General features: G+C 36.8%; 1 protein-coding gene across 4 annotated transcripts in view; it reads right to left on the reverse strand.

Annotated features, from left to right (window-relative positions):
* Window positions 1–17,924, reverse strand: part of CADM2 (cell adhesion molecule 2) — a 1,071,168-nt gene extending 1,053,244 nt beyond the window's left edge. For 2 of the 4 annotated variants that reach the window (XM_021071360.1, XM_021071358.1), the window contains exon 1: window positions 17,175–17,924. In XM_021071360.1, coding sequence (XP_020927019.1) covers window positions 17,175–17,235 — 61 coding nt within the window. In that variant the 5' untranslated portion in view covers window positions 17,236–17,924. The remainder of the gene's footprint in view (window positions 1–17,174) is intronic. The other 2 variants (XM_021071359.1, XM_021071361.1) reach the window with 2 other exon arrangements.

Here is an 18,269-nt window from a genome sequence, read left to right on the forward strand (position 1 = left end):
ACTGAGCAAGGGCAGGGATCGAACCCACAACCTCATGGTTCCTAGTCGGATTCGTTAACCACTGCGCCACGACGGGAACTCCGGTTTTTGTATTTTTGATACTTAAAGAATGAAATAACCTGTACAATTTATATATTCTGGAGGGAAAAAATAATCTTAAAATATATGCGGTTATGATTTAGATATTTTTCACCAAACATCATGCTTTATTTAAAGTAGGGTGTATTTTAAAAATAGGCTGTCTACAAAGGATTGGTCCTGATGACAGTACCATTTAACTTTCCATAAGATAAATCTGGCATCTAATATATTCAAGTTGAGTATTTTATTAGTAGTATTGCTGCCAAAATGTCAACTTTCAAAAAAGGATGATGCAAAATCATAAACACACTGCATGTTTTTGACCAGGTAGATATGGTCAATCTATGAATACCTTTTATAATTTCCAAGTTTACTCTCATAATAGTACCTAAAAGTTAGAAAGTATTTTCGTAGTACAAATAATTAATACCTACACCTAAATACTTTTTATCTAATCCTAAAATATTTATTTATTATTAGGTTTCTTGACATTTTAAGGTTATGACAGTACAAACCTAATCCTTCTTATGAAAATTTTCACTTGATAGAAAATGAAGGCATTCTTGTGAATGAATAATCTCAATTCTCTTATTCAGTTCCCCCATTCTGAACTCTTATCTGACAAATATTTAAATGTGGCATTCAAACATTTAGCCACTGGCATTCTCCCTTTTAAAATGGAAGTCACAAATCTTGTGACTTCCCTATTATTCCAGAAGACCTGACATGCGAACAGAAGTTTAACCGCACTTGCACTTAGGCTTATTAGCCTAGAAGATGTTCATCTCAGAGATTATCTCTGTGCATTGTAAAATAACATGCCATGGAACCATTCTGAAATTCCATATTGATTCTGTCTTCTAAAGATAAAAGATTTGAGAGATAAAAGAAAACAGTTTTCTATATATAACATTCACTCCTCTATTAATGTAAAACTTAAATGTTCTATGATATAGATAGCAGCAAGGAGGATGTATTGCATCAGAAAAAAAATGCTGTAAATTATATCTGTCCCCATTCAAAATGATAGCAATATAATTTTATAAGAAAACACATAGGTAGATTCTTAAAGTACTTTTATCCTTATTTTATATCCAGATTTACTTTAGATAATAAATTACATGATATACTCTTCTCCAAAGGTATCAAAAAATCATTAAGAAGTACAACTTACAAGATGATTTTTGATGAAAAAAAAAAAAAGAAACCTTTTTTTCTCATATCTGATTCCCTAAACCTAATGGTATCTGAAAGAAGTCATAATTCTTACTAAGAAAATATACCTCAAAAATACCAGTGTACTAACAGTGAACAGTGGAGTAACTTTGTTGTTATTAAGTCTGAAATAAGCTGGTTATTTCATTTTGGATTACCAGGTACCACCAAGATCACTGGAAGACACAATTAACTTAATGATATCTTCAAACATGGTATCATTGAGGTCACTTTTCCTATAGGGATCTCAATTAAGTAAACAACTTCTTTTCAAGGGAAATTTTTTTTCTTTGTTTAAAGGTTTTAACTCAACTTTTTTCAGTATTTCAAATAATATAAGTTTTCCTTGGGCTTATGTATTTTGTGGCATTTTTATATTAAGTCAATCAACTTTGTACAAAATTTTGACCAGTTTAATTTTTGATTAAATTAATAATAAGAGTTTTGGCAAGTAAAATAGCCAAAGCATTTAAAAACACAAAATGATATAAATATCTGAAGATTTCAGAATTTAATATATTACTTTAAATGATGAAGAAATGAGAGACATTGTGAACTGTGACATAGCTTACTGCTTAGAAAGACAGTTTTTATCTGCTATACAAAAATACTGAGAAAAAAAGATGCAAGATCAACATAAGCTTAGTTGGTTAATAAAAATAATGCCAATATAGACCAAATTGTATCTTATCTAATGTACCTATTGTATGAAAATGTTTAATGAATTGAGAACAGACCAAAGAAGTCACTAGGACACAAACATGACAGAACAGCACCACCTAGTTCCCTCTAGGAAAGTTTCCAAATATGTGTGTATCTCTGATTTACTTTGGAAAACTGAATATACTTTCAAAATAAATCATTTCATATAAAACTACACTCTTGCAAATTATCATCTTCAACAGAGCATTTACTTGAATTGCTTTAATTTTAAGGTTTCCTTTAAAATATAAAGAAAGCAAAATTAAAGATAATGGTTAAACCGAGGTTTTTTTTCCTAGCTATACAATGTGCTGTTGAATAAAATCCAGGTAAATAAGTCTCTAACTAGAGTAACTATTCATGCTAGACCACCACCATTATGATTTCCAGAGATACATCAATTTTTTCCAATCTTATCTATTACAAGATATATATCATCTACTCCAGGGATACCACTGGCCAGTAAGTTACACTATTCAAAAATACCATATAATCTATTAGAAATACGACATGATTTGCATGTTGAGGTCATCAGTCAAAGTTAAATACTAAAGAAGTACAATAAAGAAGTCAAGAATATTTGTAGCATGTTCATATGATTTTGTATTTTTTTCTCTAACATTTTAAATAATTGTATAAAAATTTTTATAGAATTTTAGACATTTTAGTTAAAATTAAATTATACTTTTCTCTGTTCTCCAGCTTTGTTTACCAGGTGATTAATATTTCAATCATATTCAGAGAGATTCAGTAGGAGGAAATATTTCAGTAGCAACATTTAATCGGCACTCTCAAGACGCCACATTACAGTAGCACAGGTTTTAATCAGTCACGATGTACTCTAATATAAGCAAGGGATGGAGTTCTAATAGATATGACACAGTACAAGGAGCATTGTTTTTAGATAGGATGTTTTAAAAATGTTTTCCCTGAGGCATCAGCAGCTCTTTAAATGACTGTTGCTGGTAACATCAGAATTGCTCAAGCAGAACTTCAGCTCTAAAAAACTAAATATTGTTGCTTGTTACATAGATCTTCTCACAGACCTCTTCTCCCCTACATTCCCTCTGCTGACCTGGTCATCTACAGTTCTGGCCCACTGAGCCTTTATGAAATTAAATGAATCATCCTCTTGAACAAATCAGTTAGAATAGAGCATGCTTGAATATTTCTTGTTCACTTGTCAGCTTCTTTCAAGTTGTATCAATAATAAAAAAGAAAAAGAAAGAGAAAGAAAGAAAGAAAGAGAGAGAAAAAGAGAAAGAAAGAAAGGAAGAAGCCAGCATCGCACTGAGAATGTTTTCAGGATAAACGACTGGAAGAAATGAGAGCCTTTTAATCCAACCTTAAATAAAAATGTTAAAAGCCCAGAGAGGTTTTAATATTGTTGCTAAATCAGTGATTTCATATCCTCATTGATAATATCCACATTGTATTACTGTGGAAAACATAAAAATAACATTTTTTTTATTTCAAAGAAAAATAAATAAGGTGTTACAATATTTTGATTTGTTTATTCTATGTCTCAGTCACTACAGTGTAAGCTGAATAAGGGCAGAAACTATTTCCATCTTGTTCACTTGTACATCCAACCTCTACGACACTGCTTTCAAGTATGTATTTGTTGAAAAATGAATCAATAAATGAATGTTATGTTTAAGAAAGCCAAAGGCTATGAAAAGCAAAATGATTATAGAATTTTTTACACATTCACACATATTAAATGCACAGAAAAACAAAACTGAACTCAAAATTAAAACTTATTTCAATCCACTCTCTAATAAAAATGACTAACAGAGCCAATAATTTACTAATTTTCAAAATTGATCTATGGATGTAATTTCAATAGAAAAATATATATGACCCAAACTCAGGCTGATGGCTACAGCAATTAATTTATAAAACTCATTAGCAGAGGAATGAGTTTTCTTTCTTTCTTTCTTTCTTTTTTTATTACCAATACAACTGAAATTTATATAGATACATATATCAGAATAAAAATCTCAACACGTATAAACTACTGAATAATTCATGAGTCGATATAAAAAATTAAATTTTAGTAAAAGGTGTTTTAAGAGTACGCAGTTAATGTTATACTGACTGCGTTATAAAACATCTTTAGGTGGAAAGTGAGAAGAAAAATGCCATTTATGCAGTTTGCCATCATCCATAAGAACCTTCTACAGCGTATTATCAAAGAATGGATGTGGTTCCAATTTCTCAATCCACAGATGAAAATACTAAGCTGCAAGAGAAGTAACTTGCTCATCTCTAAAACAGGGGCATGGCTTTGATGAAAGCTTTGGTCCCTTGATTCCTACCATTTGTCTTGCTGCTTCAGGACACTTCAAAAAATCAAAATCTAAATTAGTCCAATGGTATCTCTTCCCTCTATAGAACAGAGAACTGTCACTACAAAATAAAAGACACTCACCAGGCCAATGTCCCTACCACTCTCATACTAACAGTATTTTGGCAGAGCTGCTGCTTGTATTCCACACAAGCATCATGGTTATCTACCACTGCCTCTTTCTCTATCACCAAGTCACTCCCATTCTCCATCTTGGTACACCAAGATGATGTGAGGGTCTTAGGAGGAAATACTGCAAATGTATGGTCATGTTCACTACTATCCTATAGTAAAGCCATTATTAAATAGTAAAAACATTATCAGTCTCAACCTGTTCACACCCATCTGTGAACTATAGCTGTTGTATCACAATATTTACATTTATATTGTCGCATCCTTCAAAGATAATCTCTTCTGCTTTGTTGATTGTCTGTTTCTGCACAATCAACAAAATTAGGTAAAGCAAAACAGAAATTTAAAGTAAATCTGACTTTAATGACCTCTAACAGACCTTTAAAAAACTATGAACTTATCTTTGTACCAATCTTAGCTATGTCGACTTGATCTTAGCTACTACATGGATGTGAAAGGACATAGAGAATTGAATGGAGTTCACAACGCTATTAGTCTAACAGATCCAAAGCATTTCTAAGTTATAAAAAATAAATAAAATTTAAAAAGCAAGCCTGTGGACATAAAATTATCCTCTATAAAAGTCTCTTAATTTTTAAAAATATATTCGTAAATGTTTTTGAACACAAAATTTATTTTTCATGCTAGTGAGCATCAAATCTTTCTATAATGACAATGCACTTAGTACAATATTCTTTCAATGAATATTAATGGGCGTTGTTCTTAATTTGGTGACTCTAGACAAGAACTTTAGTTTGAAATTCTTTAGCATTTAAAGTAACAGATAAAGTTCCTATCTTCCTTCTTATATCAAACTGAAAATCCAATCTCTGAGTGGGCCGTTATCACAAAAATGTTGAGAAATATAAAGGTGTGATTTTTCCACACATTTCCAGTGTTTCAGATATTATGAAGTTCACATAAAAATTAAAATTTGTGGAGTTCCCGTCGTGGCGCAGTGGTTAACGAATCCGACTAGGAACCATGAAGTTGCGGGTTCGGTCCCTGCCCTTGCACAGTGGGTTAACGATCCGGCGTTGCCGTGAGCTGTGGTGTAGGTTGCAGACGCGGCTCGGATCCCACGTTGCTGTGGCTCTGGTGTAGGCCGGTGGCTGCAGCTCCGATTAGATCCCTAGCCTGGGAACCTCCATATGCCGCAGGAGCGGCCCAAGAAATAGCAAAAAAAGCCAAAAAAAAAAAAAATTGTCACTTCTAGCCATAGATTTATAGGAATATATCAATATAATGAATAAAATTAAGTAATATATTAAAATATTTTTCACCGAAACGATGACATGGTTGACAAAAAATAATCCCCAAATTATCTTCCCCTTTTTCACTAGGATCTAGAAAGTGGATCAGCAAAGGCTGAACTGAGGCTGTGTTGAAGATGAGGATATTCTTGCACTGCTGTTACATCATACTGATATTTCACATCTTAACATAAAGCAAGATTGTAGATACTAATAGAATCTATGGAAGAATGTAACATCAACTCCGTAAAGTGGCAATAACCCTCAATAAATTGAGCTAGTTTTATCTACTTTGGATATTTGTTAACTGAATGTATATTTTCACATGAGGATGATACAGTGATTTGATTTCAAGTAAAACTTGATTTTTTAATGTAGCCTATTTAATAATATCCTTTCAAATGATAGTCATGAAACAGTCCAAAATCCAAATGACATCAGGGAAATTGATTTTTTAAATCTGAAGAAAAACTATATAACTTTTAAGAAAAACTGCACTTCACAGGGAAATTTTAGGAAAAGCAGTCTTAAAACACTTTACGTGGAAATAGAGTCACTACAAATTGTAGAATCTCTTTTCTCCCTTGGTGTTCATCTCTCAGTAACTATATTTAAATTCTCTTCATAAAGCAGTTAATATTCCCATCCTACCTCCCACCGTCTCTCAAAACGCAAAAAGAAAACTAAATCAAATTCAATCATAGCAAAGTGTGTCCTCAATTGCAGAAGTATGACTAAGCATATGTGTGTGTGTGTATGTGTGTGTGTATGAAATTTTCTTTAAAAGCCCTTTTAAATAAAACAAATGGAATCTCCCCCAGTTAAACTGAGAAGAATGTACCCTGAATCTGTACTTCAGGGTCTATTCAGAGCACCTCTACTCTACAGCTTGGCACTAACAAAAGCAGGTCAGTCCTCACTGATAATCTGGCAGATCAAGGTCAGTTTGTAATTCCTCTTTGTTTATGCATTTATCCAGAAATACCAGCTACTCTATATAGAACAATAAAATGATTTGTTTTCGTGTTTACCCAAAGTCGTCATCAGGAATATTTGGGGGGCCAGGGATACAATCTTTAGAGTATGGAAAAAAGACAAGGGTTATAACGCCCAGAGAAATTAGGAAGATTCAAAGCTATGAGACAAGTGTTCTCAAGGCAAATTTGAATTGACTACCTTAACTGAAAGGAGTGATTTTACATTTTTTTGTGAAATATCTCATTATTTAGAATTACATTTCTGAGTATCAATTTTTGTCTTCTCCCTATACTTTACATATAAATAGAAAATTGATTGCAAATATTATTCAACTCAGAATACTGTATTGGCATTTTGGCAATTATAAATACTTAAATATTATTTGGATCCAATTAAAGACATGTGTCAAGACTAAATAGATTGGAAGAGAACTAATCAATCAGTGGAATGAAAACATTAAAAAAAGACACAAGCCAGACATTCTCTTAAGCACTTGAAATAAAATGAAAGCTAAGACCTTGCACTCTAGGGGCTTATAGTCACTAGAAGAGACAGATAAATATCTAACATTCAAAACACTATAATAAAAATATATATAGGGATTTTGTGGATCATAACATAGACAAAATAAAATGCTTATTTCTCTCATGAACTAAGAAGACATAAACGCTTAAAGTAATCAGTAAAGGGCAGATTTCACTCCTTTGTCTACTAAAACAAACACATCAGGAAAAATCCTGGTCAAAAATTCTCATAAAAAACTTATATAGGTTCCTGGACACTAGAATTTTCTAGCTACCATTAATAATAATATGGCTGCAAAAATAATTCAGTTGTATAAAATAATGAAACAAACATTGGTTAAAATTGTTAGACTATCAACTTGCAAAACGCTTTTTACTGCAATAGGCATAAAAAAGGAGAACAGTTGTGTTTACAAATTAAACCAAATTTTCTGATGATATATTACCCACAGGAATCCAAGTAAATCAGGGGGTACAAATTAAAATAAGTATACTCTCAAACTCAGAATGTAGGAAAATATCCTCGTTATAGGTCACATGTACTAAAATGAGCCAATTATTAAAGCTATCACTCCACAGATATATTTCTCTTTCTCCCTCTCTTTTACTTGTTCAATATTCCTATATATTCTCACAGTTGTCCACATTGCCTCCAAATAAAAAACTGAAAACATAATGTCTCAAATTTGGCAGTACACTGACATTTGGCAGCCCATGAAGATTGCAGGCAATTAATACTCTCTAAAAATCTATAGCCTTAAATAATACCAGGCATAACTTCAAGATCCCACCATAGCAAAACGTGTTAATGGGCTAGTTAAGGAATTGAGTATTGATTTAGGAATAATTTCTGATTATTCTTTTTGTTTGGGAGCATGAAAGAAACAATCCCTATTCAGGATAGAGGATACACATTTTCACTCATAATTTTATTTCATTCCCAGAGCAAAGAACTATTTAGAAATAACAGATACTGTATTATGTATCACAATGGTGAATTTCATTCTGCCTTGGCAGGGTAACTAGTAAGGGTAGAATGTGAGTAACTGCTTGCTATACTGGAGTCATAGATATATAATTGCCTTCAGAAACATCCTTCTCTGAATACCACCTACACATTAATACATGACAGTGAACTTACAGCCAAACCCCTGTTCTATCCACATGATCCCTGAAAAGGCTTTGAAATGAGGACACGTGCATAATTAAGGCACACTGAATATCACAGTACATGTAACAAACTAGAGTATTATGAATCCTTAAGGGAACCTCATAGAACTAATACATTTTCTAAAGAAAGCTGCACATGAGTAAAGAGAGCCTAAAATGCTAATTAGATCCTCTCAGTGAAAGCTATAGAAAAGTTGATTCTTGAATCCTGAAGTTGAGCACAGAATGGAACATTTGTATACAGAAAGACTGAAGAGAAAAAAAAAAGAATTTGGCCTAAAAGCCCTTCAATAGATGATTTACACAATTCGTGAGAAAATAAATGAAGCAAAATAAAAATATATCAGTAAGAGAATTCTAAACCTCTTGAAAGGGTTAAGTAGGAGAAGCTATTTTCTATTAGAAAGGGGTTATGTAACAACAGAGGGAAATACTCAGCCTAGCATATGCTAATTTAGTCTGCTTTGCCAGGCATTTCTGTGTGTTTGGCTGGCTGTCACATTCCTTCCCTCCTCTTTTTGCCATTTTTATTATGAGACTAAGGAGGTTGAACTCTCACAAAATGCAATAATAACAATAACAAAAACAATTAAAAGTACATTTTGTATGTTTTATCCTTGCTTAAAACACCGGGATACAAACCTTGGAGGCCGAAAGAAAAAACACCCAGTCTGTGTGTATTCAGTACATAGGTTTAGCAAAACTCCCTCTAACTATTTTTCTTTCCCCGTTAATGTCTTTTAATGGGTCTTTCAGGTTGGCAGCACAGTATGGGATGGGGGGACATCATATTCCTAGAGAGTGTAAAGGAAGATGAGTTATTATTCAGACTTCAGACCATAAAAAGGATTGTTATAAAGGAATGACAAATCAGAAGCTTACTGTGCATTTTCTTATTTGCTTTTAAATACAAATATTTAAGTCATCTCTCATTTCTGCCAAAGTCTACTACTTAAAGTTGAAAACAGAGGACATGTAAAGTACATGCAATGTATGGAAGCAGAGGAGGATATAGAAGTTAGGGACATTTTTTTCCAGGGGGGATATAGGACAAGCTAATGTAAAATAAGAATTTATTACAAAATTAGAAACATATTTTACACACCATAAATTTTAGGCTTTGATGTTTAAGTAAGCATTATGGGAGGCGCTTGCATCTTTAAATGCAGACAATTTAAGCAAAAAAGCTAAAAATATTTTTTACAAGAAAAAATTAATTGGCTTTATAAATTACACCGAAATCAATATAACAGCTATATACTTAGCAGTCGTCGGCAGCACATCCTTGTCAGGAAAAGTGCTTTCTCACTCTGTTCCCAAAGATGACTTTATAAACAATGCACTGTTACTGTAAATAACCCATCATCAAATACATAAAATTATTAGGGGAGTCAATTTAACAGATAAATGGATTTTTGTGTGCTTAATGTGAAATTATTTGCAGTATTTGATTACACTTATCTTTAAGAATTTTCAATACTCAAAGCAAATGAATGCTTATTTTTGTTTTCTAAACAATCCCTAAGGATGTCAGTATCCAGCCCCAGAATAATCGCTTAACTGACCAAACAGGGGCTTCTCCTTCAGCATTCAAATGGCTGAAAGATGATTTAAATATTCAAGTGAAAACTATTTGCTGACTCAGAAAGAGTTATCCCCAATGTAGAATAATGACTGTCTTAATATTTACTTCAAAGACTTCTAAAATAGAATGTGAATAATTAATGGCTGGCTCTCTCTATGGAAGATCTCCTCATAACCTCAGCCCTGCATCTACTCAGGTAGCTGTAGGTTCTCATCACCCAGTTTCATAAGCACAAAAGAAGATCCAGAATAAATGCTCAGCTCTATTGCAAATTCAGAAACTGTAAAGCTTGCACTGCGTGTGTTTTTAAGTGGAAAAGTTAATCACTGTTGCAGCCTAATAAAATGTGTTCCAAAATACATTTTTAACCTTCATTAAAGAAAACCAATGTAAACAAAATAAACTTTTCCTTTTTCCTCACACTTCATCCCTGAGAGCCCCAAACTCTAATTACTTACAAAATTATAAAGATCTAAAATAACTGTATATCTTAAACTTGCATGTTTGTGCATATATATAGATAAATGATTGAGGAATATTTCCTTTCTCAATAATTACTTCTCTGATTTTGGCATTAATATTTAATTCATACCTAATGAAGCAGAATATTTACTTCCCTAATTTGTATATATATTACATACTTCTAAGATGAAACAATTTCATATCTGAAACCCACTGAACACATAAACAGGACGAACTGGTCTCACTTCTAGAATAAAATCAATGTGTGTAGTATGCGCAATTATTTTATTCTGTAGCAAATGGAATCAAAATAAACAATGCTACATTAGTTGCTGTTATCTTATAGTCTTCCATGATAGGCTGCCCATAAAAACTGGTCTGCAACTCTTACTTTTATTAAGGAATTTATTTGATGTTTTTGTGTGCTAAATAAAATTGTTCAGAGAGGAAATGTTCTCTACTGGTTTGACGTTAACACAAAATTAACACAAAGTTAACACAAAATTTCTGTATTCTCATAAAGCATGCTGTAATAAGGGGGAAAAAGTCAGGGGACTGACTCCTTATTCATTAAAGGAAGAGAAAGACAACAGAATATTTCCCAGCTCAATATTTACTAGGTCCAACATATGTAAATAACTGCATAGAAATTCAATTGTAACTTTGCTACTTATCTTCATTAAACTGATCCATAGTCCTGATAGTTTGCAAGATAGGTGCAAGTTTGCACTATTCACCATTCATTCAATTAAATGTTGATAATTTATTAGCATTTATTTATTAATTTCTAAACAAATATGTATTCTCTCTTTTGATTTGTTGAGAGTTCACCTGATTAGAAATACTTTCTGGATACTCCTGGATATGAAAAGCTGAAGGATGGTTCTTGTCCACTACAACCTATGAGATATGAAAGACTTCCCATTTCACTCATGCCACATGACTGCTTTCCTGAGCGCTTGCCTGCCGCTGCAGAGCACATTAGGACTGAGATGCCATTTGCATCATCACACAGCAGGGGCTTCAGCTGCCACAGCTCTAGGTTAATCCTCACCCACCTCTTTACACAGGAATTTGCAGAAGATGTCTTTTTTGATACTACAGAACTGCACTCCAAAAAGGCTTGACATTTTCAAATAAAATGTTGGCAATGAATTTGTCCTTTTAAATATTTTAGGTTAAATCAGTTCAGTAAATTTAAATCATGCCCCTTTTTTTCATGAGATTGTAATCTTATACAAAATATCTGGGATTTTAATTATGGAAAATAATAAAAATGGGTAGCAAAATCTCATTTAAAGAACAAGTGGTCAAACTGCATTCATTTGAAGATATATATCAAGAGCTATTGCTCTGACAATTTTCTACAGGAAAACTATTTCCTAAACCAATACAGCCTACAAATGTTAAACTCAATTCTTAAACACATATTTACCAAAGTTTAAGTGTTAATATATTAGGAAGAGAAGTGAACATTTAACTCCATCATCACTACTTAGGACATACCTATTATTCAATCCAAACTATTTATTATGTATCTACTAAATTGAGAATAAGGAGATTGCACAGATAAGTAAAGCTTAGGGCTTGCCCTCAGGAAGCTTAAATTTAATATAAATCAGTCAATAGAGCTGTTTTAAGAGGCCAGACAACCAGTATCTGCCAATTCCACAAAGACTTTGGACTTCAGCTTGTGAGTTCTACTTCCTTGATCTGTAATTTCCCTTCTTGCTGCCTCCTCAATTTACTCAGGCAGCTGCTACACAATGGGTGATTTTGCCAAGGAGGTTTAATGAAGTCTATTAAACAAGGACTCTTTATCAATAAACCTCATAGAATGCATGTCAGCATGATCAAATAAAACAACAATATGATTTGTCTATGCTACACTCTTAATGTACCACCAGTCTGTCATATTAGATACATTTTACTTGTCTCAATTACCTTATATCCCATAGACTATTTTTTAAAAGAAAATTGATTATCACTTGAAGTTGATTTCAGGCCACTTTAAAATGCATGCTTAGGATGTCTTCCAAATCATTTCTGTAGGTCCACTTGCTAAGTGATTTAAGTAAGTTTTTCTTTCAGAAAAAATGACATTATCTCACTATTCAAACACTGGACAAAATTTTCAGAATCTGATCTTCTAGTGGAGAAGGCAGGAAGGAGCCATCTCAGTTGATGCTTACCTTTGTCATATTATGTTCCAGAGTTTAAACAGTTGTAGAAATGAGGATAAGACATGAAGTCAGCTTCCATAGCTTGGTACTAAATTAGTCTAGGGACTCCTCATATTTGCAGAGAGATTTTCTTAATTACTAAATGTCTGGGGTTTTTTAGGTCATAGTGGTTGACTCTTATGTACAAAATCTATTTTTCAAAATTTCAGTGGTTAATCAAAAAAAGGGGGGGGATGAGTTATACCCCCAGAAATGCATTCAGCATAAGTCAAGCTCCACATGACTGAGATAGCTACATGTAGAGGTAAAGAGTGGGGGAAACATGCTTTTAGGAAGTATTAAGTTATCAGTATTTTATTAAGTGCATACAAGTGTACTTTTTATTATAATGTTTTTTTCTAAAAATGTAAGGGGAGGTACATGATACACACTAAGGCAAGTAATATGTTTGTCCAACAGACTTTTAATTTGGTGGTCTTTCTAAGTATAACAAATCATTTATGAGAATGTCCATAGGAAAAACAAAAATGAAAATAAACTCCAAAATAAAGAACAAAAACAAACCCTAAAGCCTTAGTATTTGTATTAGATGTGTTTTTGTATAACAAACTCTCAAAAGGAAATAAAGTCCTGAACAAAATCAGAGTCTCTTCTAGTTACATTTTGCTTTCTATCTTTGTTCTTTCTAGGATTGTTTCCTGTGCTAAACAGACAGTCTCCATCTTTGCAGGGCCTCTTCAGGCATGGAAATGGATATAGCTTCAGGGAGTGTTAGCAATTGAACTGGATCTACTCTGTAGCCAAGAAGAGGTCTTAGTTACAGGTGGCAAGCTTTTACACTCCTCATTCTAAAGAAATTCATTTCTCTAAAGTATACACTGCCCTTGCCCCAGAGTTTTCCTCTATGATGGAGGGGAAAAAAAAAAAAAAAAAAGGATGCTGTATAGCTTAACACCTAATCAAATTTTGTTATCTAAGTAGTCTACATTCCAAGTTATACTTTGGTCAAAAATGTTTATTTTCTATTTAACTATTCATTTCCCAAAAACTTGGTGAGGATGAACTGGTAGGTGTTGTAGAACAGAAGTACTTAAACTCTCTTTAAAAAAAAACTGATTTTATCATTAACTTGAATCTCACCACTGGCTTATCACTCTACATACTAGCAAGCCAAAAGATTGAGTTTACTTCCTAGGAAAGTAAAAAAAAAAAAAAAAAAAAAAAATGGTGGCAATGTAAAACACAATGAAACCACAGAGAATGAGTCTTCTTATCTAAACAATGCATAGTGTTAGAAAGGGATAATAATACAAAGGATAAATAAACTGGTTAGTATGACAAGAGACAGAATACCACTACAGTGCTGATAATGCTAAAAATAAGAGACTGTAGACTGCGTATAGTATTTGCCTAGTCATAACTACTAGCATGTAGAGCAGACTACCCCTGCCCAAAATCATTTGCTCACTAGTTTTCCGCTACCCTTCTTCCCTGCACATGGAAAGGAAGGACCTGCTAAGTATTTAATCTATGTCTAGGAAATAAAGCTTTCATTTTACAACCTAACTAGGCCCTAATAAAACAGTAGAGTGGTGGGAGAAACATAAACTTGGACCCTGAAGCAACATTTTCAGCCAAGACCAAGACAAGGAAGGCATGAACAATTTGTCTGAGCAGGAACTGACAATATCAACAAAGTGTGATGTGTCTGTGGAGCAGCAGTGTTTGATAAATGTGAGGCAGCCATAAACATGAGAAGACAATCCAATGGGGCTTTGTGCTTCCTCCCTCTTCTAGTTTTTTTTTTTTTTTTTTTTTAAATCCTTTTCTCTCTTTTGGTATATTAATATGGCCTAATCAAGATACTCAGAAGTACACATATATCCTTGAGCTGGTACTCTTTCCTGATTGCTGTTTAGGACACTTATTTATTTGGGTCTGATGCTGGTGCTTATAGTTGCAGTGGTCCATTTTCTCTGGTATACCCACACCCCTTCCACACACCCCCACCAATCTGCTGTGAAAAGCAGCACTGTCTTAATCGTATATTACATACTTAAGGGTTTACATGTATTTAATAAAAAAGAATGCAGCTGATGGAATCTCTCCTGGTAGAGAAAGAGTAAATCCTCCTCCAGTCTGAGGGAGAGAGAGAGGCACCAGCAGACAGTTATTTTGCAGTGCACTGAATAGACAATTCACAGGGAAATGTTGAAGGCAGAGAGGAGCGACCCCAAGTGCAGTCCATTGCCCACATGCTCTATAATAAATAATCTTCTCGCACCAGCCCAGCAGTGTGTGCAGTGACGTGCGGAGGCCAGCAACACAGGCTGGCATGGAAAACACATCCAGCGGTGTCGAATTTTCATCGCAATCACCAAATTAACTGATTTCCCACATCACATTTCCCTTACCCGGCGTGGTGCACGCCAGTGCGCGGGTGCGCGCACACTGACGGACACACACACACACACACACACACACACACAGCGGAGCTGAGAATTGCAAGTTACTGAGAGGTGAAGTGGGGTCTCTGGGAGGATGTTTCAGCACAGATTAGAAACCCAAGTAATGTGTCAGCCACTGGGTTACTTGCCTGAGGGTGGGGGTGTAAGCGGTGGGAAATAGGACCAGGAGGTGTAAGCAGAAAGAATGGGTTGTCTGCCTTCTCGGGGATTCTGGCACATGACATATCTAAAATTTACATCAAACGTAAAATACACAAAACTACTACAAAATATTCTAAGAATCTCTGCAAGTTTAGTTAGTTAATTCAGGAAAATTCTGTCCACTATCTCTTTTCACATTCATAAATATTCATAAATAAAACACAGTCCTGGTCTATATCCCAGAGGAGGATAGGAGAGAGAATGCATTCCAAGAACTTGCTGAAAGATGGTTCATTGACCTCATTTAAATCCTCCAAAGGCCGATTGGGTTTTGCACGCCTGTGGTTCTACATGTCTCTTACTTTCAGATTCCTTTTACCGAGGTTCAAATAAATTTGACCAACTTATCTTTCCCACAACACAAATATACAAATGATTACAGATGAGTTAGAGGTGGTCAAAGATTTATCAAGAAATCAAGACTCACCTAGCTTAAAAAAATCATATGGACCGTCATTTCACATCCATCCTGCCTGTATCTCACACTCAAACCATATCCCTACACTACTCTTTTTAAAGCAACAATCTTCCACCTTACAGCCCCTGCCCACTCAGCCCTAGCATGATGCCTCTGCCTCCACCACCCAAAGTGTGCTCTCCTTTGCATTCCTACTCCACACATTGCCGTTATTTCATATAATCAGCATCGTTCTCCCATTCCACACAGCCCCTCCTCTCTCCTCCTAAAGAGAGGGTCTGGGGAAAAGTGCACCCCAGTTCCCTAGCCAGTCTGCATCCTAACCCAGTGATTTGCATAATAACAGTGTTTTGTGCGGTTTCCCTCCACTGCGGTCACAGGGGTTCTCACATTTCACGTGAAAGGATAATATTAATTACGGATAGAAGCGGCAGAGAGCAGATGGAGAGTAGGAAATCTAAGCGAAAAATCCCTTAGCAGTAAAGTAACTACTAGGATGCATGTATTTCTTGGCTTAAAAAAAAAAAAGAAAAGAAAAAGAAAAGAAAAGAAAGAAAAAGAGAAAGGGAAAATCTTACAGACTGAATAATAATTTAAAAAGTCAGTTTGTTGATAAAGTGGCTTTAAGTCTCTTAATTTTTCCCTCCCCCTGGCCCTCTCTTCTTATATCTTGGTTTATTTATTTTCCTTCTTTTTCCTTTTACTCTTTTTTTCTTTCTTCCTTTTTCTTTTCTCTCTCAGCTCTCTCTCGCTCTCCCTCTCTTTTTAATTTTTCTTTTTTTAACCCCAGACAGTCTCCTCTTCCTAGGTGAATGACACGTCTCACAACACATTTCCCCCCGGGGATGTTATTGCAATGCACACTGTGCTGCCGCTGCTGCTGTTCTCGCCCTCCGTAGCTCGCTCCCAGGCTCTCACACACTTTTTAAAGACACACGGATATGATGATGGTAGGAAGAAAGGGAAAGAGAAAGGCGACCCGAAGAGGGAGAGGTTAAAGAGATGACAAGAGATGGAGAGGGTCGGTCAGGAGAGTGATGTGGGAGGTGGCTGGTGGGGGTTGGTGGGAGGATGGAATGTTCAGAGAAGGCACAAGTTGCCAGCCAAAAGGCGTGGGAGTGTGTGTGTGTGTGTGTGTGTGTGTGTGTGTGTGTGTTGGGGGGGTGTTGCTGGTGAGGATGGAGAGTGAGAGATGTAGGAAGATCAGGTGAATGAAAAGGCGAAAGGTGCCCCTAAGGGGCTGACTGCTGGGAGAGCAGGGTTGAGCCAGCGCTAGAGATTGGAAGGGCTGGAGCAAACTGCCACTGCCCCCTGCCGCACCGGGGAGTAGGGGGAGGGGTTGGAAATAGCCGGACTGGGGGACTTGTAAGGGGAGAGTGGAAATATGGGTGGAGTGAGGATGATGGGGAATGGGCGTGAAGTTGATGCTCCCCGCGGTGGGGCGGGGATTACCTTGTAGCAGGAGCCCGCAGACACTGTAGAAGCGGAGAACGGCGCTGCGTTTCCAAAGCATGGTCCCTTCTCTAAAGGGTTGGGGAATGAACGAGGGGGTCAAAGAGATGCTGGTGAGCGGGACACCAGAGCGCAGGGCTCCGCGGGTGTCTTCCTCACGGAAACCACCAGACCCAGGGTCCCCGCCGCTGCGGTGTTCGAACCCGCGGACGCGGATTTGCAGCAGCAGAAGCGGCAACGGCGAAGCACCCGCAGAATGGGGTTTCGGTGAGCAGAGTAGTTTCTTCTCTTCCTTCTCCTGCTGGTGGTGCAGCCGCAACAGTCAGTCTGCCAGGAATGGGTTCGGAGCTTGCCTTGCTCTCAGCGCGCACAGCAAGTCTCGGCGCCCGCTGGGGCTGTCCGAGCAGGTGGTGCAGGGACGCCGGGGTGTCGGAGAAGGTGCGGACGAGGGCTGCAAGGATTGGGTAGGTCACGGAAGGGAGGGGCGGGGAAGGGGGGAGCAAGCATGCAGCAGCTGCCGCTCGTGCTCGGGGTGTCTCGGGGTTCTGGGAGAGAAGGTGGCAGCGGTGGCAGCGGCGCTAGAGGCGGTAGCGGCGGCGGCGGCGGCGGCTCCCGGATGCTCGAGCTGCAGCAGCGGCGTCGGCGGCGGCGACGGCGGCGGCGGCAGCAGCAGCAGCAGCGGCAGCTCTACAGAGCACCAGACACAAGGGCAAGCTCAGCGCGGCGGAGGCCCCGCCCCACCCTGGCCAGGGAGAGACACCGCCCCTGGCCAATGGAAACACACCCGCCCACCACGCCTGGCCAATGAGGGAAAGGAATGGGTGGAGACAGGCGCCGGGAAAAACAAACAGGCTTCTCAAGGACCCTTCGGGCAGGAAGAATTGAAGCCCCCGTTCACACACCCCCAGCCGGTCTCACCTCCTCCGAGAGTCTGGCTCTAACTTTAGAGGGGAGGACTTCATTAATCAGTGCCCGGCGTTCGGAAAAGACTCAGCCAATAGCTACCGCGATGGGGCGGGGTTAGCTGTGTCCCCAGCAGGTTCTGGAATCCGTGGCGTCTGGGCCAGGTCCTGGGTGCGAAGTTCTTGTGCTCAT

The sequence above is a fragment of the Sus scrofa genome, chromosome 13 (genome assembly GCF_000003025.6).
Source record: "Sus scrofa isolate TJ Tabasco breed Duroc chromosome 13, Sscrofa11.1, whole genome shotgun sequence".
NCBI classification, from domain to species: Eukaryota; Metazoa; Chordata; class Mammalia; order Artiodactyla; family Suidae; genus Sus; species Sus scrofa.